Below are 21,239 nucleotides of genomic sequence, written 5' to 3'. Positions count from 1 at the left end.
TACAATACGATCTGTGGTTATTGTGAGCAAATATTTCCTCAGTTTGAGGTCCTCGAGGTTGTCCATCATTGAGAGCGCTTCGCTGACTTGAGGTCAATGCCAGAGCGGTGGATTCAAATGAGTTTGCTGCCAGTTTGAATTATTCAATATATATCTTTTTAAAACCCTGTCACTCAGAGGGTACCTCTGCATCTGCTAATCCCACACTACATTGCAGGGGTTAGGACCTTGTTCCAAACGTAATTAATAAGACATTCAGTGAGGACGTCGCTGGACCTGCACGATGTTAATGAATGACTCTCACACAGAATGTTTCAGTTCAAGCTCTGATTCTTAGTATTTTTCTTCGAGGGGCACTGCACCTCATTGACCCAGAGTGAGTGTAGTGGATGTCCAGGCATTAATACTGAAGTTAGCCCTAAGCCATCAATCACGGTTGCCGAGGGTTACCAGTATTGGCTGCTGTGACAGAGTGTTAACTATGAACGCATGCTGACCTTGACTGTCTAGTGATGTCATCACATGACAAACATGCACATAGGGACTGTGCTGTGTGTAGAATACACTTTTTTTTTTTTAATCCATCAGGGAGGATGCTTTACTTTAGTTATTTAGCAGGAATACTAATAGCTGATGGCTATTCTTATGTTCTGTGTACAGCGTTCCCTCGTTTATCGCGGGGGATAGGTTCCCAAAATAGTCCGCAATAAGTGAAATCCACGAAGTAGCCAACTTTATTTGTTTACAGTTATTATATATATTTTAAGGCTGTAAAACCCCCCACAATACACTTTCTACACTTTTCTCAGACAGGCTTTCACATTTTCTCACGTTTTTCTCTTGATTAAACATTTTCAAAGTTCAAATTTCATTTTAATGATCAACCTACTAGGTTGGACACAAGAAATTGACTCACGCATATTTCACTCATCTGATCGTGCCGCGTCGTCCTGGCGCCGTTCGGATGTATCCTTGTTAAAACATATTGATCCTGTCCTGTCGTCGTATTTTACTCCTCCTTGTTGTCCTCCATGAACTGAACATACATTTACAGTATTCCATAAAGGCGCACTAAAGCCGTGTTTCGTCTGCCTTCCGTCAGCATGTCCAGACGTCCAACCATTTGTGTGATGGCTGGCTTCCTCTGCCTTTTGGGTGCAGAACATTTCGTCGACATTGTGGGTTTTGTCAGGGAGAAAACTCACAGTTAGCTTGTTTCTTCTATTGTTTACCATATCGGTAGTTAGCAAGCAGCTCACACGGTTAGCTAGTTTGCTAGCCATGACCACAACAAGAGACGTAAGAGACAGCATGAAGGAGATTGGCCGTAGACCATTGTTAATCAATCAGGACGCAGAAGACAACGAGCGGTGCAGACAGAGGAGAGAGAATAAACAGAGACCCCGCCGTCTCGCGCTAAAGCACAGAACGACAACACTCAACTTCCTAAAGGCCCAGGCTCGGCCTGTAACAGCATTCATACCCTGTAAAAAAAAAAAAAAAAAAAAAATTAAAAGGCGTTAAATTGCACCAAAAAAATCCGCCAAGTCGTGAGTCCGTGATGGAGCAAGGGAACACTGTATTCATGTGTTGTGTGAGCGGTGCAAAATATTAGAAACACCTCTCAGTATGACGTAGTGCAATTTTACACCAATACAAAGAATGTGTTTTGAAACGCAACAGAACCCTTCAAGTGTTTGGGCCCTTTTTACCTCCACCAGGGGGGATGTTTCCCTTTCTTAGTTAGCAGTGTAACAAATAAAATATTAAATAGATCATAATTATTATTATTATTATTAATAATAATATATAATTAAATATTTTTTTCCTTTTTCGCCTTTCCTTTTCTTTTACCTTTTGCTCTTTTTTTTTCTTTGAATTAGCACCATTAACAATAGCCATAGTGAGTAACCAAAAAGTAAGTGGGTTCTAATTACAGTGTGTTTAAGGATATTTCATGATTCCCCCACAAAGATGCAACACTACTACTACTACTACTAATAATAATAATAATAATGATAATAAAAAGCTTTTTCAAGTAATCTTTTAAAAAATATATATATATATATTACTACTATAGTTACATTAAATGTGTGTGTCCATATGCAGTTCCAGAGCCGCCTTTTCCACTTTTGTTAGAGATTTTTGTACACATTCCATTATTCAACAATGCTCATTGCATAATTGAGCATAAACATTATGCTCTATCTATGAAGCTATACAATTTAATTAGGTATACAAGCAATGCTATTTCTTGAAATCCCATGTCTAAAGCACAATTTTCAAATATCCACCATGTCTAATGTATTTGTGTTGAGCAGTCAGCATGAGGAAAGATAAGATGCTGCCATCTAACACCTTTTTAAAGGCTGCAGGAGAGTGATAAGACCTAGCTAGAGGGTTTAATGGCCTGTCTTTATTGCTTTGCTGTGAGCCCCAGGGGTTTTATAAACTTAATTTCATGTAGTCAACTAAACGGCAAACATGGAATTATCTAAATCAATAGTGTTTATCTGTAAATGCTTCTCCTTTAATGAATCCCTTTTTACTCAGTCATTAGGCCAGCATTCTGAAAGTACTGTTTGCTTTTCCACTGTTGCATCCTATTTCTGCTCCAGGAGAAATGGAGTGTTTCTGACCATGAATGTTTCCCTTCTCCAACACATCTATGCTACTACGGAAGCATGTGACATGGATGTGTGCCACCTACAAGGACGTCATGTTAATTCTCCTCCCCATCCATCATCTTGAATGTAGTGCACATGCACACTTCTGTGTGTTATCAACAGACCACCTGTGCAGCATTCCCAATGACAAGACAGGCTTGCACAAACAAGCGATTGCACCACAGCTGAGTACCTGAAAACGACATTGGAGTCTAATCAGCTCAATAAATATACCACTGCACTGTGCTGTAAAGATGCTGCAAAAAGATTAGAGATGTTTATCCCTGCATGTGTACATTGGCAAGTATTCAGGCCTTTTGCAATGCTTCACCACTAGATGGCACTGTAGCTGTACCTGGCAATGGAAATGAAGCGTGTTTTGAGCACATAGTTGAAGAAAAAATGTATAATATGGAGGAAAAATATGTGTGAGTTGCCATTGTCTGCCTTTGCTATTTCTGGCACTAGTGCTTAGACTACTACAATGAGCAGCAATGCTAAACACTGAACAGTAACCACTGCCTGAATTGCAAGCACAGCCTCAGTACTGTACTTGTTTGATTACTTTCATACTTACAGTACATTAACAGGGACACTTCATTAGACACCGGCACAATGGAATCCCAGTCAATACAATGACAAGCGTGCTCTGCTGTTTTTGAGGACATGTTACAAAAATGCATGGTTAAAACGCCTCTATATGACAAGAGTGCTGTGGTGAGTGGCTCCCAAGTTTTGAACTCACGGGCGGGTCTGATGCCATTCATTAACCAGATTTGGCCCGCGGGCCGCCCGTTGAATACCACCGCACTATGGAATTCTAAGTAGCCCTTGCATAGTTGGCGAGGTAGGAAGACGGATTAATCCATTGATATTTAATTAATCAATCTTGTGAAGGGATTTAAAAAATAACATTGTGCTTGTAGTAGCTTTGTTGTTTTTAATACATCTTTAACAACATTTTTTACAACGTAAAACAATGGGGCAAGACACAGGTGTTAGCTGCGATGTTAATTAGGAGTCTATTCCATTTTTGTTCAAAGGAAAGGGGTGGACACGTGAAACACTTTCGTAAAACAAACGAACTCTCTCATAGTGGGAGTTTAAAAAAAATGTAATGATTCTTAAACCGAAACTAAAGTGATAGAAAGAAGCGTACGTGCAGACGCGCCCATTTCCTGAAAGGCGGGGATGCACTTCCGCACAAGTCGCACCTCCCCCTTCTTGCTGTCCTGCAATGGTACGCTCCGTGTAGGATGCGTTTAGCTGAATGACCGGCGGCTGGCGGACAGTCCTCTCCTCATCAGCACCACCGCACGCCGAACCTTTTCCTTCCCTTGTCCTCCTCGCCATGAAACAGACTTTAAGCGAACTCATGAGGATGAGCAGGATATGCCGGATGGTACTTGCCACTTGTTTGGGATCCTTTATTCTGGTCATCTTTTATTTCCAAAGTATGTTCCAACCAGGTAGGATGCCTTGTCTCCCTTCTTCTTCATACATTTACATAGGCACTTAATCCGCACTTCTTGATGCTGAAGCAGGCACAATTCAAATCAAAGGTGTGACAAAGAGCGCACTGACTGAACAGTGGGGCTGGGCGATACTGATAATTCTGGTGTCGATCCAATACAGAGCAAATGCAGGAGCAGTATTGCCGATACAGGTGCTTTCATGATTATTGAATGCTTTTAATTTGTTTGTCATGATAATAATCACAATACAACACAGGGCATTTAAGGTACAAAAAATGTCAAACTAATTTGTTAACAATCTATTAATACAACAATATCAGTAATTGTAACAACATAATAATACAATTGTTTGAGACAAAGTCAGGAGTGCAAAATAACTAAACAAAAGCAAAAATGTCATTCTTTCTGCAGCCAAAGCCCTCCTGTGTCCAAGAACTTAAACCCCGAGTTTTTAAACAATATAACAATAACATAAAAAATAACACAGATATTTGTGAAAATAGACAGAAGATAACTGATCATTTCAATATCATCACTTAGGTATCGATCTGATACTACCCTTGGTATAGATACTATCGACATTTGTATGGAATTACTGGACAGAAGCTGACCTCCAGTGGGGAGGTTTTTACTGTAATACTGTATAAAGTGGAAACCATGCACTGTGCCTGCTTGCTTTCCATGAGTACAAGCTGAATCACAGCAGCTGCTGCTTCACTTTTTGTCTCCGTATTCGCTCCCATTTACGCTACTGTGGAAAAAAAATGCCCAATGAAAGCATGTTAGAGTGCGCAAGTTTGTTTAAATGTCTTAAAACTTGGGCCCAATAATGGATTAGTAGATTAATTGACAGTTAAGAATGCTTGTCTGCTTTGTTGTGAGGAAATGATCATGAAGCAACAGAAGCAAAATGAGCTGCACTACTTGGCTGCAACCAGCAGAGGCGCTGTTCAGTTTCAACTAGTTGGCTGTCTTAAGTGGACTGTTGTTTTCTTGAGTTAGCATTCAAATTTAACTTAAGGAGTCGAGCATCTCTGCCATCTGAAATTAGTATAAAACATAAAAAAAAGGCAATTTCATTTATGAATTGAAATAATCAATATTATGCCATATAATGATGATGATGATGATGACAATAATAATGATGCCATGTGGTGTATTTGTCAGAAAAATAACACAGGCACCGCTGTAGGCGTGCATGTTTTGAGAAATTTTCACCCTTGTGCAGTGGTTCAGGAGAAGAAGAGTCCGCGTGCACAAATAAATCCATACAGTTATGTGTAAAAAATGAAGACACCCCATTGCTGTTGTTTGTGTCCAGTTAGCTGGGGGAAAAAATCCCTCAATAAATTAATCAATAAGTAAACAAACAGCTACTGGACATTTTCATGGTAAAATTATGCGAGAAAAGTGTTTTTTGTAGTAAATGGTTTCATTTTTGGCTGCTTAATATATCCCTTTTCAGTTACATGGATACCGGGATGTGTCGTAAGCGCTTTTCATACTTATCACGCACCAGTCTCAGTATTGGAAAAAAGCACTGTCCTATCGATGTGCGATACTGTATTGCCACGTATGCCTTCTGTTGCTTCGTGTTAATATGTGAAGAGCGTGGCCCTGGATCTGCTCCATATCGAAAGTGCCTTGAGAGGGACGGTATCAATATAAATGATTGGTTGAGTTGTGTTTTTACTCACACTGCCTCTGCCAAAATCTTGCTCATGTTGATGAAAATGCACCATACCGTCCTTGAGTTAGAAATCTTGCCCCGAGTGAGACCTCTCGTCTACTCGACAGCCTCACAAGTGCTCCTGGGAAAGAAATTGAGATAATAGAATTGAGTCTTGACTGACTTTTGTATGGGATCTGACTATGACTCTGCTATTTAGAAGGATATTTGCATCCAGGAGTTTTAGATTGTATTTACAGTGGTGTGAAAAAGGGTTTGCCACCTTCCTGATTTTTCATTTTTTTGCACATTTGTCAAACTTAAATGTTTCAGATGATCAAACGAAATGTAAATATTAGTCAGTGACAACACAACTGAACACAAAATGCAGTTATTAAATGAAAGTTTGTATTATTAAGGGATAAAAAAAAGCCAAACCTACATGGCTCTGTGTGGAAAAAGTGATTGCCCCACAGATAAAACATAACTTAACTGAGGTTAATTGAGATCTGTCAGTCTGGAAAAGGTTATAAAGCTATTTCTAAAGCTTTGGGACTCCAGCGAACCACACTGAGAGACATTATCCACAAATAGGGAAAACATGGAATAGTGGTGAACCTTCCCAGGAGTGGCCAGCCAACCAAAATTACCCCAAGAGCACAACAACGACTCATCCAAGAGGTCACAAAAGACCCCACAACAACATCCAAAGAACTGCAGGCCTCTCAGTTAAGGTCAGTGTTCATGACTCCACCATAAGAAAGACACTGGGCAAAAACGACCTGCATGGCAGAGTTCCAAGATGAAAACCACTGCTGAACAAAAAGAACATTAAGGCTCGCCTCAATTTTGCCAGAAAACATCTTTGTGATCTCTGAGACCTTTGGGAAAATACTCTGTGGTCTGATGAGACAAAAGTTGAACTTTTTGGAAGGTGTGTGTCTCATTACATCTAATGTTATGTTTCTTTTCAGAAAAAGAACATCGTACCAACAGTAAAATATGGTGGTGGTAGTGTGATGGTCGGGGGGCTATTAAAAAAGACCTTAAAAAGGTGCTTCATGCTGGAAAACCCTCCAGTGTGGCTGAATTACAACAATTCTGCAAAGATGAGTGGGCCAAAATTCCTCCACAGGGCTGTAAGAGACTCCTGGCAAGTTATCACAAACGCTTCGTTGCAGTCGTTGCTGCTAAGGGTGGCCCAACCAGTTATTAGGTTTAGGTGGGGCAATCACTTTTTCACACAGGGCCATGTAGGTTTGGATTTTTTCCCCCTTTAATGATAAAAAGTTTCATTTAAAAACTGCATTTTGTGTTCTGTTGTGTTGTCATGGACTAATATTTACATTTGTTTGATGATCTGAAACACTGAAGTGTGACAAACGGGAAGGGGGCAAACATTTTTTCACACACATGGCATTATGATGGTGTGTGTCTGTAAATATCAGTGCTTGTGCTGTGGACTTCCTGTGTGCCTCTGACTTGATCTGTTTACATTCTTTCTTTGATGACTCCATCGCTGTCTCACAATCTGCTTGTCTACACACACACACACACACACACAGGCATATACTGTATATATGGAGGCAGACACGGTCGCCACAACACAAGGAATATCTGACACACATCACCATTGTTTCTGGTCACGTTAGTTCCGCACAGTGTCTCCATGGTTCCGGCATGTTTAAGAGGGCTGAGAATACTGTCTGGTCTCCCAGTGTACGCTCACGATTGTATCTCCCTGTATTTTGTCCTATAAAAATGGTTAGGTTGTTGATGTACGTATATTTCAGTGCTAATTCAATTAATACCCAAAGATATTGTACTCTTTGTACGAAGTCCTTCTAAAATTCTGTTGAGAACAGCCTCAACTCACAACAGCGCAACATCCCAATAAACGAAATGTACGGTAACAGCACCTGATTGCAAGAACTGATATGCTGCCTATCAGAGGCTATGACATTTTCGTGCTAAAGTAGCACATTTTTATGCCTACATTTACCAGTTTATCTCATGTAGTATTGTTTTTCTAGCACAACTTGGAATAAAACGTGCATTTAAGCTGCTTAGTGCTCTTCTTTAATAAAGAGTCCAAAGATTCAGGTAGCAGAAGCGTGTTGCAAAACAAACACTGATTTTGAAAGCATAGACAAGATTTTATTTGCTGATGGCGCATAAGCGCAAACAGACTGTTGGTTGAATAACGCTCATTAAGGGGTAATTGGAGATTGCTCTGTGATGTTTCAACAGGGCTGCTTTTTTAGTGTGGCTGTGACTGCTCTGGGTGTGGACATGTGACTTGTCTCTGTGAATTTAGTCGAAGCGTCGCTTTGTGACTGCAACAGAAGTCTGAGTGGTCTGTCTCCGCCGTTCCTCTTTGTGGCTAATCAGGAAGTGTGCTCTGTGCGCCGCTTGTTTGGTTTCCTTGTGAAATGCCTCTGGGATATATATTTTGGTGTGTGCGTGCGTGCGTGCATGCGTGCTGAGCCTGCAGAGCTGTTCTGTTTTATGCCGCCACATCTAGCTGTGACGTGCACGTGACTCAAAAGTTGTGCACTCATTTAGCATCTGTCAGGGAACAAAGAATGAAAAAATAGAATGTGAGAGTCTTGGGAAAGAATGACATATTCCAGTGTGGAATTTCTACGGGAAACTCAAAATTCCTCACCTTAGTTGCTTCGGTGCGGGCGTGCGGCATTGTCAGCCGCATCTGACGACTGCACTGGGGTCAGCTGAACCACGGGACAGCCGTAATCAGGAATCAACCATCCGAAACGTAGAAATATTATTATATGAGCAAAGAAGAGACGGAAAGTGCAGATTTAAAGGCTGAGTTCTTTTATGTATGCACTTCTTAATATTTCTTAAGTAAGGAAGGCACACACTTTTAAAGTACCCCCTCATTATTTGTCGTCCTACAAGTGTAAAAATAAGTTAATCACTGTAATAGTAATTGATGAACAATAAAACACACTTAATGACGAATTGGCAAAACACACGACCCTAAAGTGTTACTGCTTCCGGCAGGTCGGCCCCTCCACCCCGCAAGGAGGTCTATCCAATTTCATGTTCTGTCTTGTCATATTTACACAACAGCGTGTCACTTTTGTGTCTATTGGGTCATGCACTTACAATTTCTCATCCACCCTCTGTATCGCATGTGGAGGAGAAACCACGTCAGTTAAACGACACGTCTTCATTTTGAGTTTGCAGACTGGTTTTCTAGCCTTTCCATTGCTTTCTATTATGAAAGTTTGTCAAACGTAACTCTGGAGGAGCGATTGCAATACAGTCGCCATGGCTGCCCCCCCCCCCCCCCCCCCCCCCCCCCACACACACACACACACACCACACACGCGGTGCACATGCGGAGGAGTAATCCCTTTACAGTTGGCTAGGTTATGTGGCTCGCGAGCTACCAGTTGATCACCAAGGTAGGGTGGGTCGGTCGCATAATCATCACTTTGTAGCTGACATTAAGCGCCCCTCCTGATTTGCTCTTGCTCCCCCCGTGGCGAAACTGAAAGGGTCCCTGACATGATTAATCAACTTTGCTTAAATATGTTATATATTGTTTGTAATTATGTTCTACATTGTTCGATTTTTGAAAGCGAACGGTAAATAACCAAAAATTACACCAAAAAATGACATTTATAGTTCATGGCGCCAGCCATGGTGAACTGAGCTCGCAGTCTCATTTCCGGAAGTGACGTCATGGAAGTAGATCTTTGGGACTTGGTCATTTTAAAGCGTGGGCACCCCTGACTTACAGTGTGTGGGGCTCTATGAAATTTTTGTTATTTTTTCCCAAATTCCATTAAAAAAAAGTTCAGTTTTTACCTTTCACACATATTTTACCAGCACAGTGTGTACTTCTGTCACAGTAGATAAAATCTTCGTTAATTAAATTAAAAATTCTTTACATTTGTTGATGCAATACATCATTGGCCAATTTTGCCCAGCATTCCAGAAACGGATGTCGCTTGGCTAAGTTTTCTAATGGTACGTCATCCTCTGCACTCATTTGTGGCGAACAGCGCTCTTATTTTGAAGGCTGGAAGTGTGTTGTGTGTGATAAGAATGTCTGTGGACGATTTAAGACGAGCTCTGCGAAGAATGAAAGCGCCTCTCATCCTTATTTCACTCAGAACTTGCACAACGTCAGCGTGCATCGTAAAGCGCTGGTTTGCGTTAACAAGCGGTAAAGCACACTCTCTAAAGCACGCTCGTACAGCGTGATTTGCACACACACAACCGCACTAGCATGCTCTGCTAAACTAAGCTAACCCCGCTAAGAGAAGAGTTACGATGTTTTCTCGCCAACTTTTCCCGGTGTTTCAGGTGGCCGTTTTGACATGATTGAGCAGTACGCCGGGGAAATACTTCCCCGCACAAACGTTCCTTCTCCTCATGATGACAGCATTTCGTGCACATTATGACAGTTTCCGCGAGATTGACATAATGATCTGTGACGTAATGATACGTTTTTATTCCGAACGTGGAAATCATAGGGCCCTAACGTTAGAGTGGAACGGCATGGACTCCTGTTCTGATTTTTTTTTATCGTTAGACGACCAAGTTAGATTTGTTCGACATTGGCGCCGGTCTCCTGTCTCCTGGGTGGTGTTGTCTCCCCCAGTTTGTATTGGTTTGTTTACCAGAGGGTTCATTCTTTCTTGACATTATCACTCAGGTTAGATAGGTTTGTCTGCATTCATGCTCCTGCAAGCACGTTTGCGCAGCACCCACTCCTGACAAAAGTCGCTGGCCCACTTGCCCCAATACCGCACACCGCTTTCGTGAGTGTGCGTCCCGGGCGTCCCGTTTGTGTGATCTTCTGTTTTTCTGCCCAGCTGTGTTCCTAAATCCTACATCTACCATTGCAGCACTTCAGGGGGACGGGGGTGGGGGTGTGGAGAGGGATGAACCCTGGACTTTTCCAGCATCGACAGTCATTACACATCCATGCAGATTATCAGGCTTTTGGCGAGCGTATATCAGACACCGGGCTCCCTTTTAGAAATGCGAGTTTCCTGTTATAAATGATCTTCATGTGAAAGATGCAACAGTGGAGTCAACAACCATTTACAAATACTCTGTAGGTTAATAAAACCACCCACGCCTCCCACATTAAATACAATCGTTTGCATTGGCAGGAATAGAATGAACTGAATTGTGGCTTGTGAACATTGTCTCCTGAATATATTAGCGTCCACAATGCCATAGCAACAGTTTTATCAGAACTGGTCAGCCTTCTTTTAATAAAAGAAGAGCATCTATCTCTGTCAGAGGTTTCTGTGTGCAGGTCTTGGTCTATTGCTGGTCTCGGCCACCTAGGATTTAGGGTGCGGCCGTACCTTCTATGTCATTAAGTGGCTGGATTTTTCCAAATGGTTGTTATCGTCTTTTACCGGGTGGATTTGTTGTGCATGAGACCCAAGCATATCTCGCAAGACTTCTTTTCAGAAAGCATCAAATTTTGCATGGTTAGCTTTTGCTTTGGCTTTTTTTTTTTTTTTTTTTTGTACCACTCATTCCCAGAGATGAAATAATAGGACTGTAAAAGTGACTGAGATGCAGTCATGCGAGAACAGAAACGTGATTTTAAGCACTGACGTCCTGAAATGCCGACCCTTCAGATTCTGCCAGAAGCCTCCCGGGAAATCAGTACAGACATCTAATGCGTCCTCCCGATTTCCCATTAGAAATGCACCTTTCACAGTGTGTCCTTTGGCCACAGTGAGTGTGCACACAATTGCATTTACTACTGTAAAGTGTGAAGTTGTGTGCACATTTGAAGCCCCACACAGGAACTGTCCTCAGGACGTGTAGGACATAAATTCTGTTTTTTAAGGTAGGGAGCATCTGTTTCGTTCGTCCCAAAAAATGTGATTGACAAAAGTTACACTTCAGACAACATTAAATGGCAAATGTTTTTATTTTTTGACATTTGTGAATGAGGTGGTTTCCATATATCGGAGGCAGTCACATGAATGACTGGGATTAGCTGAGTCATCAGTGTGCTGGGTTGTTAGCTCCCCAGCACCTGCCTGCAACAATCATAAAATGTAGATTGAGCCTGTAGAATTCATTTCCTTTCACTTTCAGAGACCAAAAGAATTCAACATCTTCTCTTTAAAAAAAGGCCCATATAAATACATCTGCCAAATTGTGTCCTTTTACTGTGCTTGTAATGGACGCGAAGGAATGTTCATGCAAATGGGTGAATGGTGCTTGAACCATGTGCAGCAATTAAGTAAAACATGGAAACCATCTGCCTGCAGATGTTCATATATCCCACACTGACATCTGGCAAGTTTGTGGGAAAGGGTGTCTGCTTTTGGGAGACTCCTTAGTTGTGAATATTGTGTATTTCAGCCACGTAGCAACCCTCCCCCCACCCCAGTAGACCCACCACCTACCGGGGCAAGCATAAGGGTGCAATGTGCTTTGGGTGGCGGTCAAGGGTTCTTGGGTTCTGGTTCTTGGGACATGCAATGTCCCTTCTCTGGTGGGGAAGGAGCCCGAGCTTGTGCGAGAGGTTGAGCCAGTTGAGGTGGCTTGGGCATTTAGTCCGGATGCCTCCCGGACGGATGAGGTGTTCCGGGCATGCCCAGGCGGGAGAAGGCCCCGGGGCAGACCGAGGACACGCTGGAGGGATTATGTCTCACAGCTGGCCTGGGAACGCCATGGTGTCCTCCCGGTGGAACCGGAAAAGGCCGAGGAATCTGGACTTCCCTATTGAGACTGCCGCCCCCACGACCCGGACCTGGATAAGCAGAAGAAAACAGAATGGAATAGAATGGAATGGAATGGAATAGAATGGAATGGAGCAACGTCTCTGAAAGATGATTATAATGATTTCATCTTCATTCCATCAGCTTCTTTTTCAATCTAGTTGAATCGAGTCCAGACTGGTTTTGTATTTCACTTGAGTTGAATACATTTTCTCACACGCGGTTGCCAAGTCCTTGTGGTTTGCATTTACGCTTACCTTGCTCCCTCTGTTAGCACCCGTCTGTGACTGCTTTGCCTTGAAGTTTGATAAATTATGCATTTGTGTGTCTGATGGGAAGGGTTGGACATCTCTCCTTGAATCACTGCAAGCAGCTCTGCAGGCCTCATTAGGCCTTTAAAACATGGACAACAAACCACTTAATTATCTCCCGAGATACACAACACTATTATGTCATTAAGACTGACACTAAAAAGACAGCCACGTGTTAAAATAGGAGAAAAATGTTTATTTTCATAAGCGAGAACGTGACTTTTTTTTACTTCCTCCTGGCAATAACAAAATAATTTGATCCTAGAGAAAATCAAATCACTTTTATGCTCATTTTATGTGAATTGAAAATCACCACCCAGAGGTCCATTGGAGATGATTTAAAGCAATGTTGTGCACCCGCAGTCTGAACAAACAGGACATTCATTGGTTCAAATTTGAAGAAGATACACGATCTCACATTCCAACAACAAAGGGACAATACTATAGAAATTAAATTTGAATGTATAGTCGTCTCTCGCTCTATCGTGGGTTTTAAAAAATGAATTGATCAATAAATGATTGCTGTTTCCTGGTTGATTATGGCCTATTATTAGTCTAAAAACATTGAAAGACAAGTCATGTGCAGTATTCTGCTCACTAGGCGTCAGTAATGTTACATTGATGATTACATAGGTTACATTACCTTAACAGTGCATGGAGTCAGCCATGGCATGTCCGAAAAGTTCTCCTCCCGTTCCGTGTGGAAGGTTTTTGGCTTCTTACTTTGTCCTTCTTCCCCACTGTGTTTGAAACCCTTTCATAAGTTTAGAACAATTAATTTGGAGGCTGACAAGTTGACTCGGTAGTTTGCTACATGCTATGAGCGGCAGCCGTCCCTTACGTCCCTGCAGTGATCCCGTAGCCTGCGCATTACAGTAGTGTTGCGCAATGTGATGTAAACAAATATTAATAAGTGTGTTCGGGTGTGGAAAGCAATTAACGGCAGAAAATGAGGGACAACTGTACTTTCGAGTGTACAGTGTACAGCTTGTATAGCAGTATTGACAGACTATCCCCTGAAAATGACTCAACAGCAACGCTCGCCATCACTGGGGAGGGGCGGACATGAGAATGTAATCGCACACGCTCTCGTCGATAAATATTGATTTAGTTGTTAGGTCTTCACCGCCCCAAGAAGTAAGTAAGGGAGCGTGGCACATTAGCCACATTGGGACATTAATAAGAGCCAGGCAGGAGGGCGCAGGCTATTTTTAGCTGCTGACAAATGACGCTGAGGCCCGATCTCAGTCTGTTTACCTCCTGGAGGAGTGGGTGGGCGGTATGGAGAGTGTGTTCGTACACAAGTTCTCAGTCCATCTTCTCAGTACATCAGAGCAGGGGTGTCCAAACCTTTTCCACAGAGAGGCTGCGCCGAGAAAAATTGGATGGGGGAGGCCATTTTCAGTGTTTCGTTTATTGTTTCATATTGTTTTATACAATAAAGATGCTAAAACCAATCCAGTGTAGGTCAATACAGTGTATGCTAAGATGATATTTTTGCTCTGTGCTATAGGTAACAAAGCAAATGAGTGTAATATCGAATAATACTGTATATCTCATAAATAATGAATTAATTTTATTCTTACAATATGCTGACCACCGATAAGAACATGCACTTTGGACACCCTTGTCTTTAAAGGAGCCCATTACACACCTCTTAAGCCAAACACCCCCGAGCTCTTAAAATTCGGGATTTGCCTTTGTACTTTACTACCACTTCTTTCTTGAATCCAATAGGTTTTCTCATTAGGGGTGGGGGAAATAATCGATTCTTAGATGCATCACGATGCGGACATTGCTCATTATTAATCGATTCATAATTGTCAATAATCGATGCTGACGGAACAAAAAAAAGACGGAAAGCGGAAGTGCCATCCGGACAGTTTATGGTGGTGCACCTAAGTGTAAGACGCTACCAAAATTCCCAAAAGCTTAAAATAGTTTGGGAACACGACAAATATGAGAAACCACATAGCACGTTTCCACCCGAAAAACAGCCAGCAGAAGTTGCTGCCAACCAGAGAACCATCGAGCAGGTGATAACTAATTTTCCACCTAACCCGGAAAGGCGAAGCGAATCACAAAGTCAATCGCAACTTTTATTGCGAAGGATTTGTGGCCGCCGGCAAAGAAATCTATATTTGAAAGCTGTTTTTGACTTTGCAATACAGCAAAAATATTGTCAGAGATTCGATGCTCAGGATTTTAGTTTGAATACAGAAGTCTATTATTTATTTGTGAATAATGGCAGATTTTTTATGTTGGTTACTCAGAATATGATGACGTTTGTTAATTTTATACATGCTGCTACTGCTGCACTTTAATTATATATAGGAAACAAATTATGCATGAAAAAACGGACAAACTCTTGATCACAAAAAAAGATGCATCGATAATCGTTTTATCATCGCATCGCAGGCCTCTGAATTGTAATCGCATTGAATCGTGAGGTGGCCACAGATTGCCACCCCTATTTCTCACCATCTTTTAGCAAAGTTCTGGCACTAGTAACTTCTTTGCAGTATGATTTAAAAAAAGCACAGATTCATCTCACACTCAGAACTACGCAGTGCTCCCGAATGCCTCATTAGAGCATGGCGCACTGTGCTTATTAGACAAAGGAATACGAGATTGTTGTCCGAGTTATTGATCGTTCTGTGTGCGTTCTATGAACAAATAAACCACCCCCACCACACACAATAAAGATGATTCAAGGATTCCCTGGCTAGAATCAGTCTCGTGTCCCAACTCAAAAAGAACCATTATGTGTTCTTCAGACAGACTCAGTCACCAACAGGTGGATGCTTTGTTTGGATGCTCATGGCTGTACAATAACTGAAGCTGTGTACAAAAACCATAGACATATTTTTGCTGAAAACGGAATCATGCAAAAACCGGGGCATACGACAACCAAGGTTCCACTCTAGTTTGCGTTCTAAAGAAAAAACGAACATGAATATACCTCCAGAGGGAAGCATTTTTCAGCTCAATATGACATTAGCTTAAAAAAAGGAGTTCAGCACATTCAGAGCGCATCACCGATGGAAATAATATTTTGAAAATAATAATCAAGGAAATTAAGTCTGTCCAGTGTCCATCCTTACTTTGTCTGCATAATAAACAGTTTTATGATGGCGAAAGTTTCACCCTGGAACAGATTGTTTTTATTTTCATTATTATTCCCGATGGGAACGCATCAACCAGTGTCCTCCTAGGTTCCCTTGCCCTCGAAGGTTGCCAAGAGCGTTTACAGTGAGTGTTATGTGTTGACAGTGTGTGTCCTTTGCTGCCAGATGTAGACAGCCTGGTGTAAGAGAAGTGAGTCATGGCTTTAATTAAGAGGAGGAACTGCCAAGCCATGCCTCATTAAACGGCTGCTGGAGGAACATTCAAACTCAAGTAAGCTACTGGGAGACTTTACAGAAGAACTGGGACCGGACACCCCTCCTTGTCCTCATGCTTCTGTAAATTTGGACGGTTCCATCTAAGGACAAGAACTAATAGACCCCAAGATGCTCTTTAAACACAGATAAATGCCACCAGTCTTCGGTATTTGAGGCATTTGCCGGATGAATGTGTGTGTGTGTGTGTGTGTGTGTGTGTGTGTGTGTGTGTGTGTGTGTGTGTGTGTGTGTGTGTGTGCGTGCGTCTGTGTGTGTTGCAATTCACCATTTTCGCTGTGGCAATATCGAGTCGGAAACTTGCTTCATCTTTGCAGCATTAAAAGTCCAAACCACGCAGACAGCGTTCTCAATTTTTAAGTTGCACAGAACGTTGAAGTGGACGTGAAGTCTGCTATTAATAGTGTAATGTCTGCTGAGCTGGGAGAGTTTGTTATATGCAGTCAAATGTGAATATGAACGGAAGCTTTTCATTGTATTTCACTGAGGAAATTGCATCTTTTCAATTTTGAGGGCGATTTTTTCGTCATTGACTCAACAACAATGGGAGCTGAACGTATTGCAACCTGACTTTTATGATACATATAATGTCACATGAACATTGTTGGCATCTATAACTACGTTTTTTTTTGTTCTTTGGCCTTTTAAACTCACGCAAACTCCCGCTCAGCTTAACAACTTTTGTAAAATGTCTTGCTGTGCCTTTTCCACGAATTACTTTCTTCTGGCCTCTGACTGGGCAAAAAAGCTTTAAAATGAGCCACTATAGCGCCGCCCGTGGCTTTGGTAGCCTTCGTCACAGAAGTGTTAATTCTTCAGTTCATATGAGGCCTTTCTTGTTGCTCATAAAATACTATGACAGGCAATGCAAACGTGAAAAGTTGATGGAGGCAATTCAAGTTCACGTTGAGACAATTCTAATTGATCTGAGTTATTTGCAGGCAACTGTGGTTCAAATATGGAAAAACTCAGCATATGGGTAGTGGCTGCCTAATTACATGCACATATCCCCAAATAAATCTTCTTCTATGCATCTCCTATTTCCACCATATGTCCTTTTGTCCAGTGGTTTATTTTCTTCCCAGCCAATTTGTTTGGCTGATGGTAAAGTACAATGCAGATTCCCCGCAGGTTCCATGCAGCAGTCAGCTCGGGCTGGACGCTTTCAACGTCGAGTCTCCTCCAAAAGGGGTCAGAGCGGTCGTGTTGGCAGAGACGAGCAGGCAAACTCGTCCTCCGGCTGACTCAGCAAGTCGTGGGCACACACCAACGCAGTGCTGCACTATACTGTAGTGGCATATGAAGTGGAGCCAGATTTCTTTCATATTCATTAAGCCAAATTAGCTGGCAAACACTGAACTGAATTTTCTAATGTGACATTTGAATCGCAGTCAGTTGTTGTAAACCCAGTTCAGCCCGTCCACTGCAGCATGTTGGTGTGATGCTAAGCCCTTCAAGATGAAGTTAGAGTCTGTGTTAGCAAAGGAGAGCGTTACGTTAAGGCGGGATTTACAAGTGACCCAATTCAGAGTGGTACAATTTGCTATGGATCATGGCAGTGAAGGAGGAAAACCCCCCCACATAGAATCATATTGTATTGGAAGTGTTTTGCCCTGAAAATCAAGCTTTGATGCTTGAATCTAGAGGTTTAAACGTGCTTTTAGTAAGCCCTACTGACAACATGGCATTCTGTGTGTCTGTGGCTGTCTCCAAGAAGCACTATTATGCACTTTATTTACTTTTTACGCTGAAACTTTGCACTTGTCCAGTGTTTTCGATGCCATATATCACGCACAACAACGCAACATTAAGTAGCGGAACAGTGCTACTATTTCAGTCACATCTGAACAGATTTACAGACTATTCGCTGAAGAAAAACAGCACACAGCTCCCACTTGTGTAGCTGACTGACAGATAAATGGCAGAAGTCTAGGCTTTAGTTTAAGGTGTGTAGCGAAGCCTGTTTTTAAATTTTGAAATTAAGTCAAGGGCCGGTCTAATGTCACTTCCTGCAGACCGGAAAGGGCGTTCGAGGCAAAAGCTCCTCTCTCGCTACCAAAGTTTGAACTGTTTTGGCGCTTTCCTGACCACACATCGTGATCACAAGAACAGACGCCTCGAACGACTTGAGGAGAAACAAGCGCCGCCGGCAAGCCGAGCTAACCAGCTGACTGCTGAAGTTCAAAGCGATGCCACACAGTGCAAGACAACAAAACAACAAGGGGAACAGGGAGTCGTGAGAGGGAATTGCTGTTATGCTGTATGTGCCCTGCAGAAGCTGCGGCTGGAGAATGCAGCACAATTACGGCCCGATCTTACAGTACAAATACGGCGAGATCTTGGATGCCTGCAAACACAGATTGAAAGTTTACAATCACAGAATAACAGCTTAAAGAGGATCCTCTCTGAAATAGGGAGGAAAACAGAGCACTGCGCCATGATATTAAGGTCCTGCAGGAGGATAACGCTGTTCTGCACAGAGCTCTCAAGGAAGATAAAGTGGCAAAGAAAAAAAATCAATGAGCAACTTGTAACAAGAAAAACACATACAGAAAATGTCTAAAAGAAAGAACTATAGAAGCAGAAGTAAAACAAGTTAATGAGCATCTTAAGAGTGTGGAGGAGACAATACTACAGTCGATGATTAGACGAGAACAAAAACAGCATTAGAGCAACTTGGGACTTCTGAAACAGCGCCATGAAGGGTTCTAAGAAAGCCAATATCAATACTTTATTCATAGAAATTCAAAAAAGGACAATATGAGCACAGCAGTTTACGTTTCAATAACTACTTTGTAAATATTGGACCAACCATGGAGAGGAATGGAATGACACCACCGTATAAACAGGAAGTGATTGATCTTCTTAACAAATGCAAATCCAAAACATCGACTACTACTACAACCGTCCTCATTTTCTGTGTTGAATCATACAAAAACGTCATTTTTTTTTTTTATTATAGGTTAAAATGAATTAACTTTTGATGTAAAAAGGCTATTGATGGGGTTGTGAAGAGTTTCTCATTGGTTTGTGTACGACCTGATTACTATGTGCAATACTTTATACAAATACAGCAATCCCTCGTTTATCACAGTTAATTGCGTCCAGACCCGATCGTGATAAGTGCATTTCCGTGAAGTAGGATTCAATATTAATAAACGGAATGTTTTCGTAGTAGGATAGCGAACCTGTTTATGACTTTCTAAATATGATTTTTACCATTATTAGAGCTCTACAGGCACGAAATAACATCCCGACAGTCACCTTTACACTCTTATCATTCTTTGTTTACACCTCATTGCGCAGGCTACAGGATCACTGATCACTGCCAGGACATAGGAGATGGCCACCACTAGCATAGCAAGCTACCAAGCTAACTAGTTAGCCTCTCCAATTTACTTAAGAAAGGGTTTTCAAATGGAGTAGGGAAGAAGAGCAAAGCAAGAAGCCAAAAACCTACCACTTCCACATGGAATGAGAGGATAACTTTTTTTCGGAAATGCCATGGCTGACTCCATGCAGTATGAAGGTAAGGTAATAAAACGTCATGTCTCATCAGTGTGACGTGACGCCTCGAGACAAGAATACGACATATAACTTGTCTTTCAATATTTTTTGGACTAATACTGTAATAGGCCATAGTCATGTAATGCACGTAAGGTGTGGCAAATGGCTCCTGTAGAAGTTAAATAATTCAACGAGCTAACCGTTCGCGGTTGTCAGTCTAATCCGTTTGAGATGATGAATGGCTCCTGTCGCTTGCTGCTGCTGCATATGCCAGAAACACATTTTCACAAACAGGACGCTGACATTGTTTCCCGTTGTATAGTTCCACTCCTGGTGCCGTTCTCTCTTGACAGATGAATGTGCCGGAAACAATTGCTAGCACGTCTCACTCCTCCCACCATGTGCTGCAGAGATAAAGGTTGAGGTTTACCGGAGGCTGGTTGTCCTAGTGATGTCTATACCACAAAAAGAGACGCTTCTGATGTAGAAAATGTATTGAAGCGGATATTAGATCTCTCCTGTAATCACTCATTTCTGAGCTTCGCAGCTTTTGCCAGGCGGCCCCAAGAGAAGCTCATCCGTCACTCTCAGTCTGAGAGGGCCCATCTGTCTGTCTTCTCCTTGTGTAAGCCTGCACATATATTGACACCATATATGGACTCTGAGGAAATTCATCGGCTTCTGGAAATATTTATTACAACGAGCTGGAAGAGCGAGGAAAGATAGCAGAAGCGTCAGGTGGAAAGGGGTGCAAATAATGATGGAAATATGTGTCAGGGGAGGGGGGAGGAAAAAAAGCTCCAAACGCATTCCTCCTCCTCTATTACCAGCTCGCTTTGCAAATGCGACAGTGTTGCCATGGCGATGGTAGTGCCACAATGGTAAGAGATGTCCTAGTTGGCTGGGTGTGGCCCAATTGGTCACATAGCAAAGGTGTGAGTCCATTTTGGGGTTGGAAATATGCATCATATCATCTACTTTGAGGAAAATGAATCATCAATGAATTGGTATTTTTCATTTTCTAAATACCACTTTTGATGGCATGGGAAAGATACCGTCTGAATGTTCTGAACCATCGTTTGGATGCTAGAATAACGCTGCCCAAAGAGAATAATCGATTAATCAAATGAAATGATTAAGAATGCTGTAAACGTGTGGAATTGATTAATTGGTTAATCGCATCTTAAAGCAATTGCGACACAAAGGACTTGGCTGCAATCTTGATTTAACTCGTTTAACCCGAACTGAAATTGTGTTGTGCTTCTTCAGACATCAAACTACATGAGGCTGAGTTAACAGCGCCTCTACTGGTTGCAGCCAAGTAGCGCACTCAGTTATCCCTCAGTTGATTTCAAGAGACGATTAATGTAATTAATTCATTTAGGGCTGCAACTAACGATGATTTTCTTAGTCGATTAATCTGAAGCATGTTGTTTCAATTTATCGAGTTACTGGTCAGGCCCAAGGCAAACA

At 41.9% G+C, this 21,239-nt stretch overlaps 1 protein-coding gene across 6 annotated transcripts in view; it reads left to right on the top strand.

The window, feature by feature from the left end:
* chst11 (carbohydrate (chondroitin 4) sulfotransferase 11) overlaps positions 1–21,239 on the top strand; it is a 114,834-nt gene that overhangs the window by 40,318 nt on the left and 53,277 nt on the right. The window contains exon 1 of one of the 6 annotated variants that reach the window (XM_054800965.1): positions 3,930–4,120. The exons of 4 other annotated variants lie outside the window; for them this stretch is intronic. In XM_054800965.1, coding sequence (XP_054656940.1) covers positions 3,937–4,120 — 184 coding nt within the window. In that variant the 5' untranslated portion in view covers positions 3,930–3,936. Of the gene's footprint in view, positions 1–3,929; positions 4,136–21,239 lie in introns of those variants that run through there. One more of the 6 variants, XM_054800964.1, reaches the window with a different exon arrangement.

This window comes from Dunckerocampus dactyliophorus, chromosome 15 (genome assembly GCF_027744805.1).
Source record: "Dunckerocampus dactyliophorus isolate RoL2022-P2 chromosome 15, RoL_Ddac_1.1, whole genome shotgun sequence".
Classification (NCBI taxonomy): domain Eukaryota; kingdom Metazoa; phylum Chordata; class Actinopteri; order Syngnathiformes; family Syngnathidae; genus Dunckerocampus; species Dunckerocampus dactyliophorus.
Note: the sequence above shows the minus strand (reverse complement) of the source record. Positions and strands in the feature narration are given on the sequence as shown.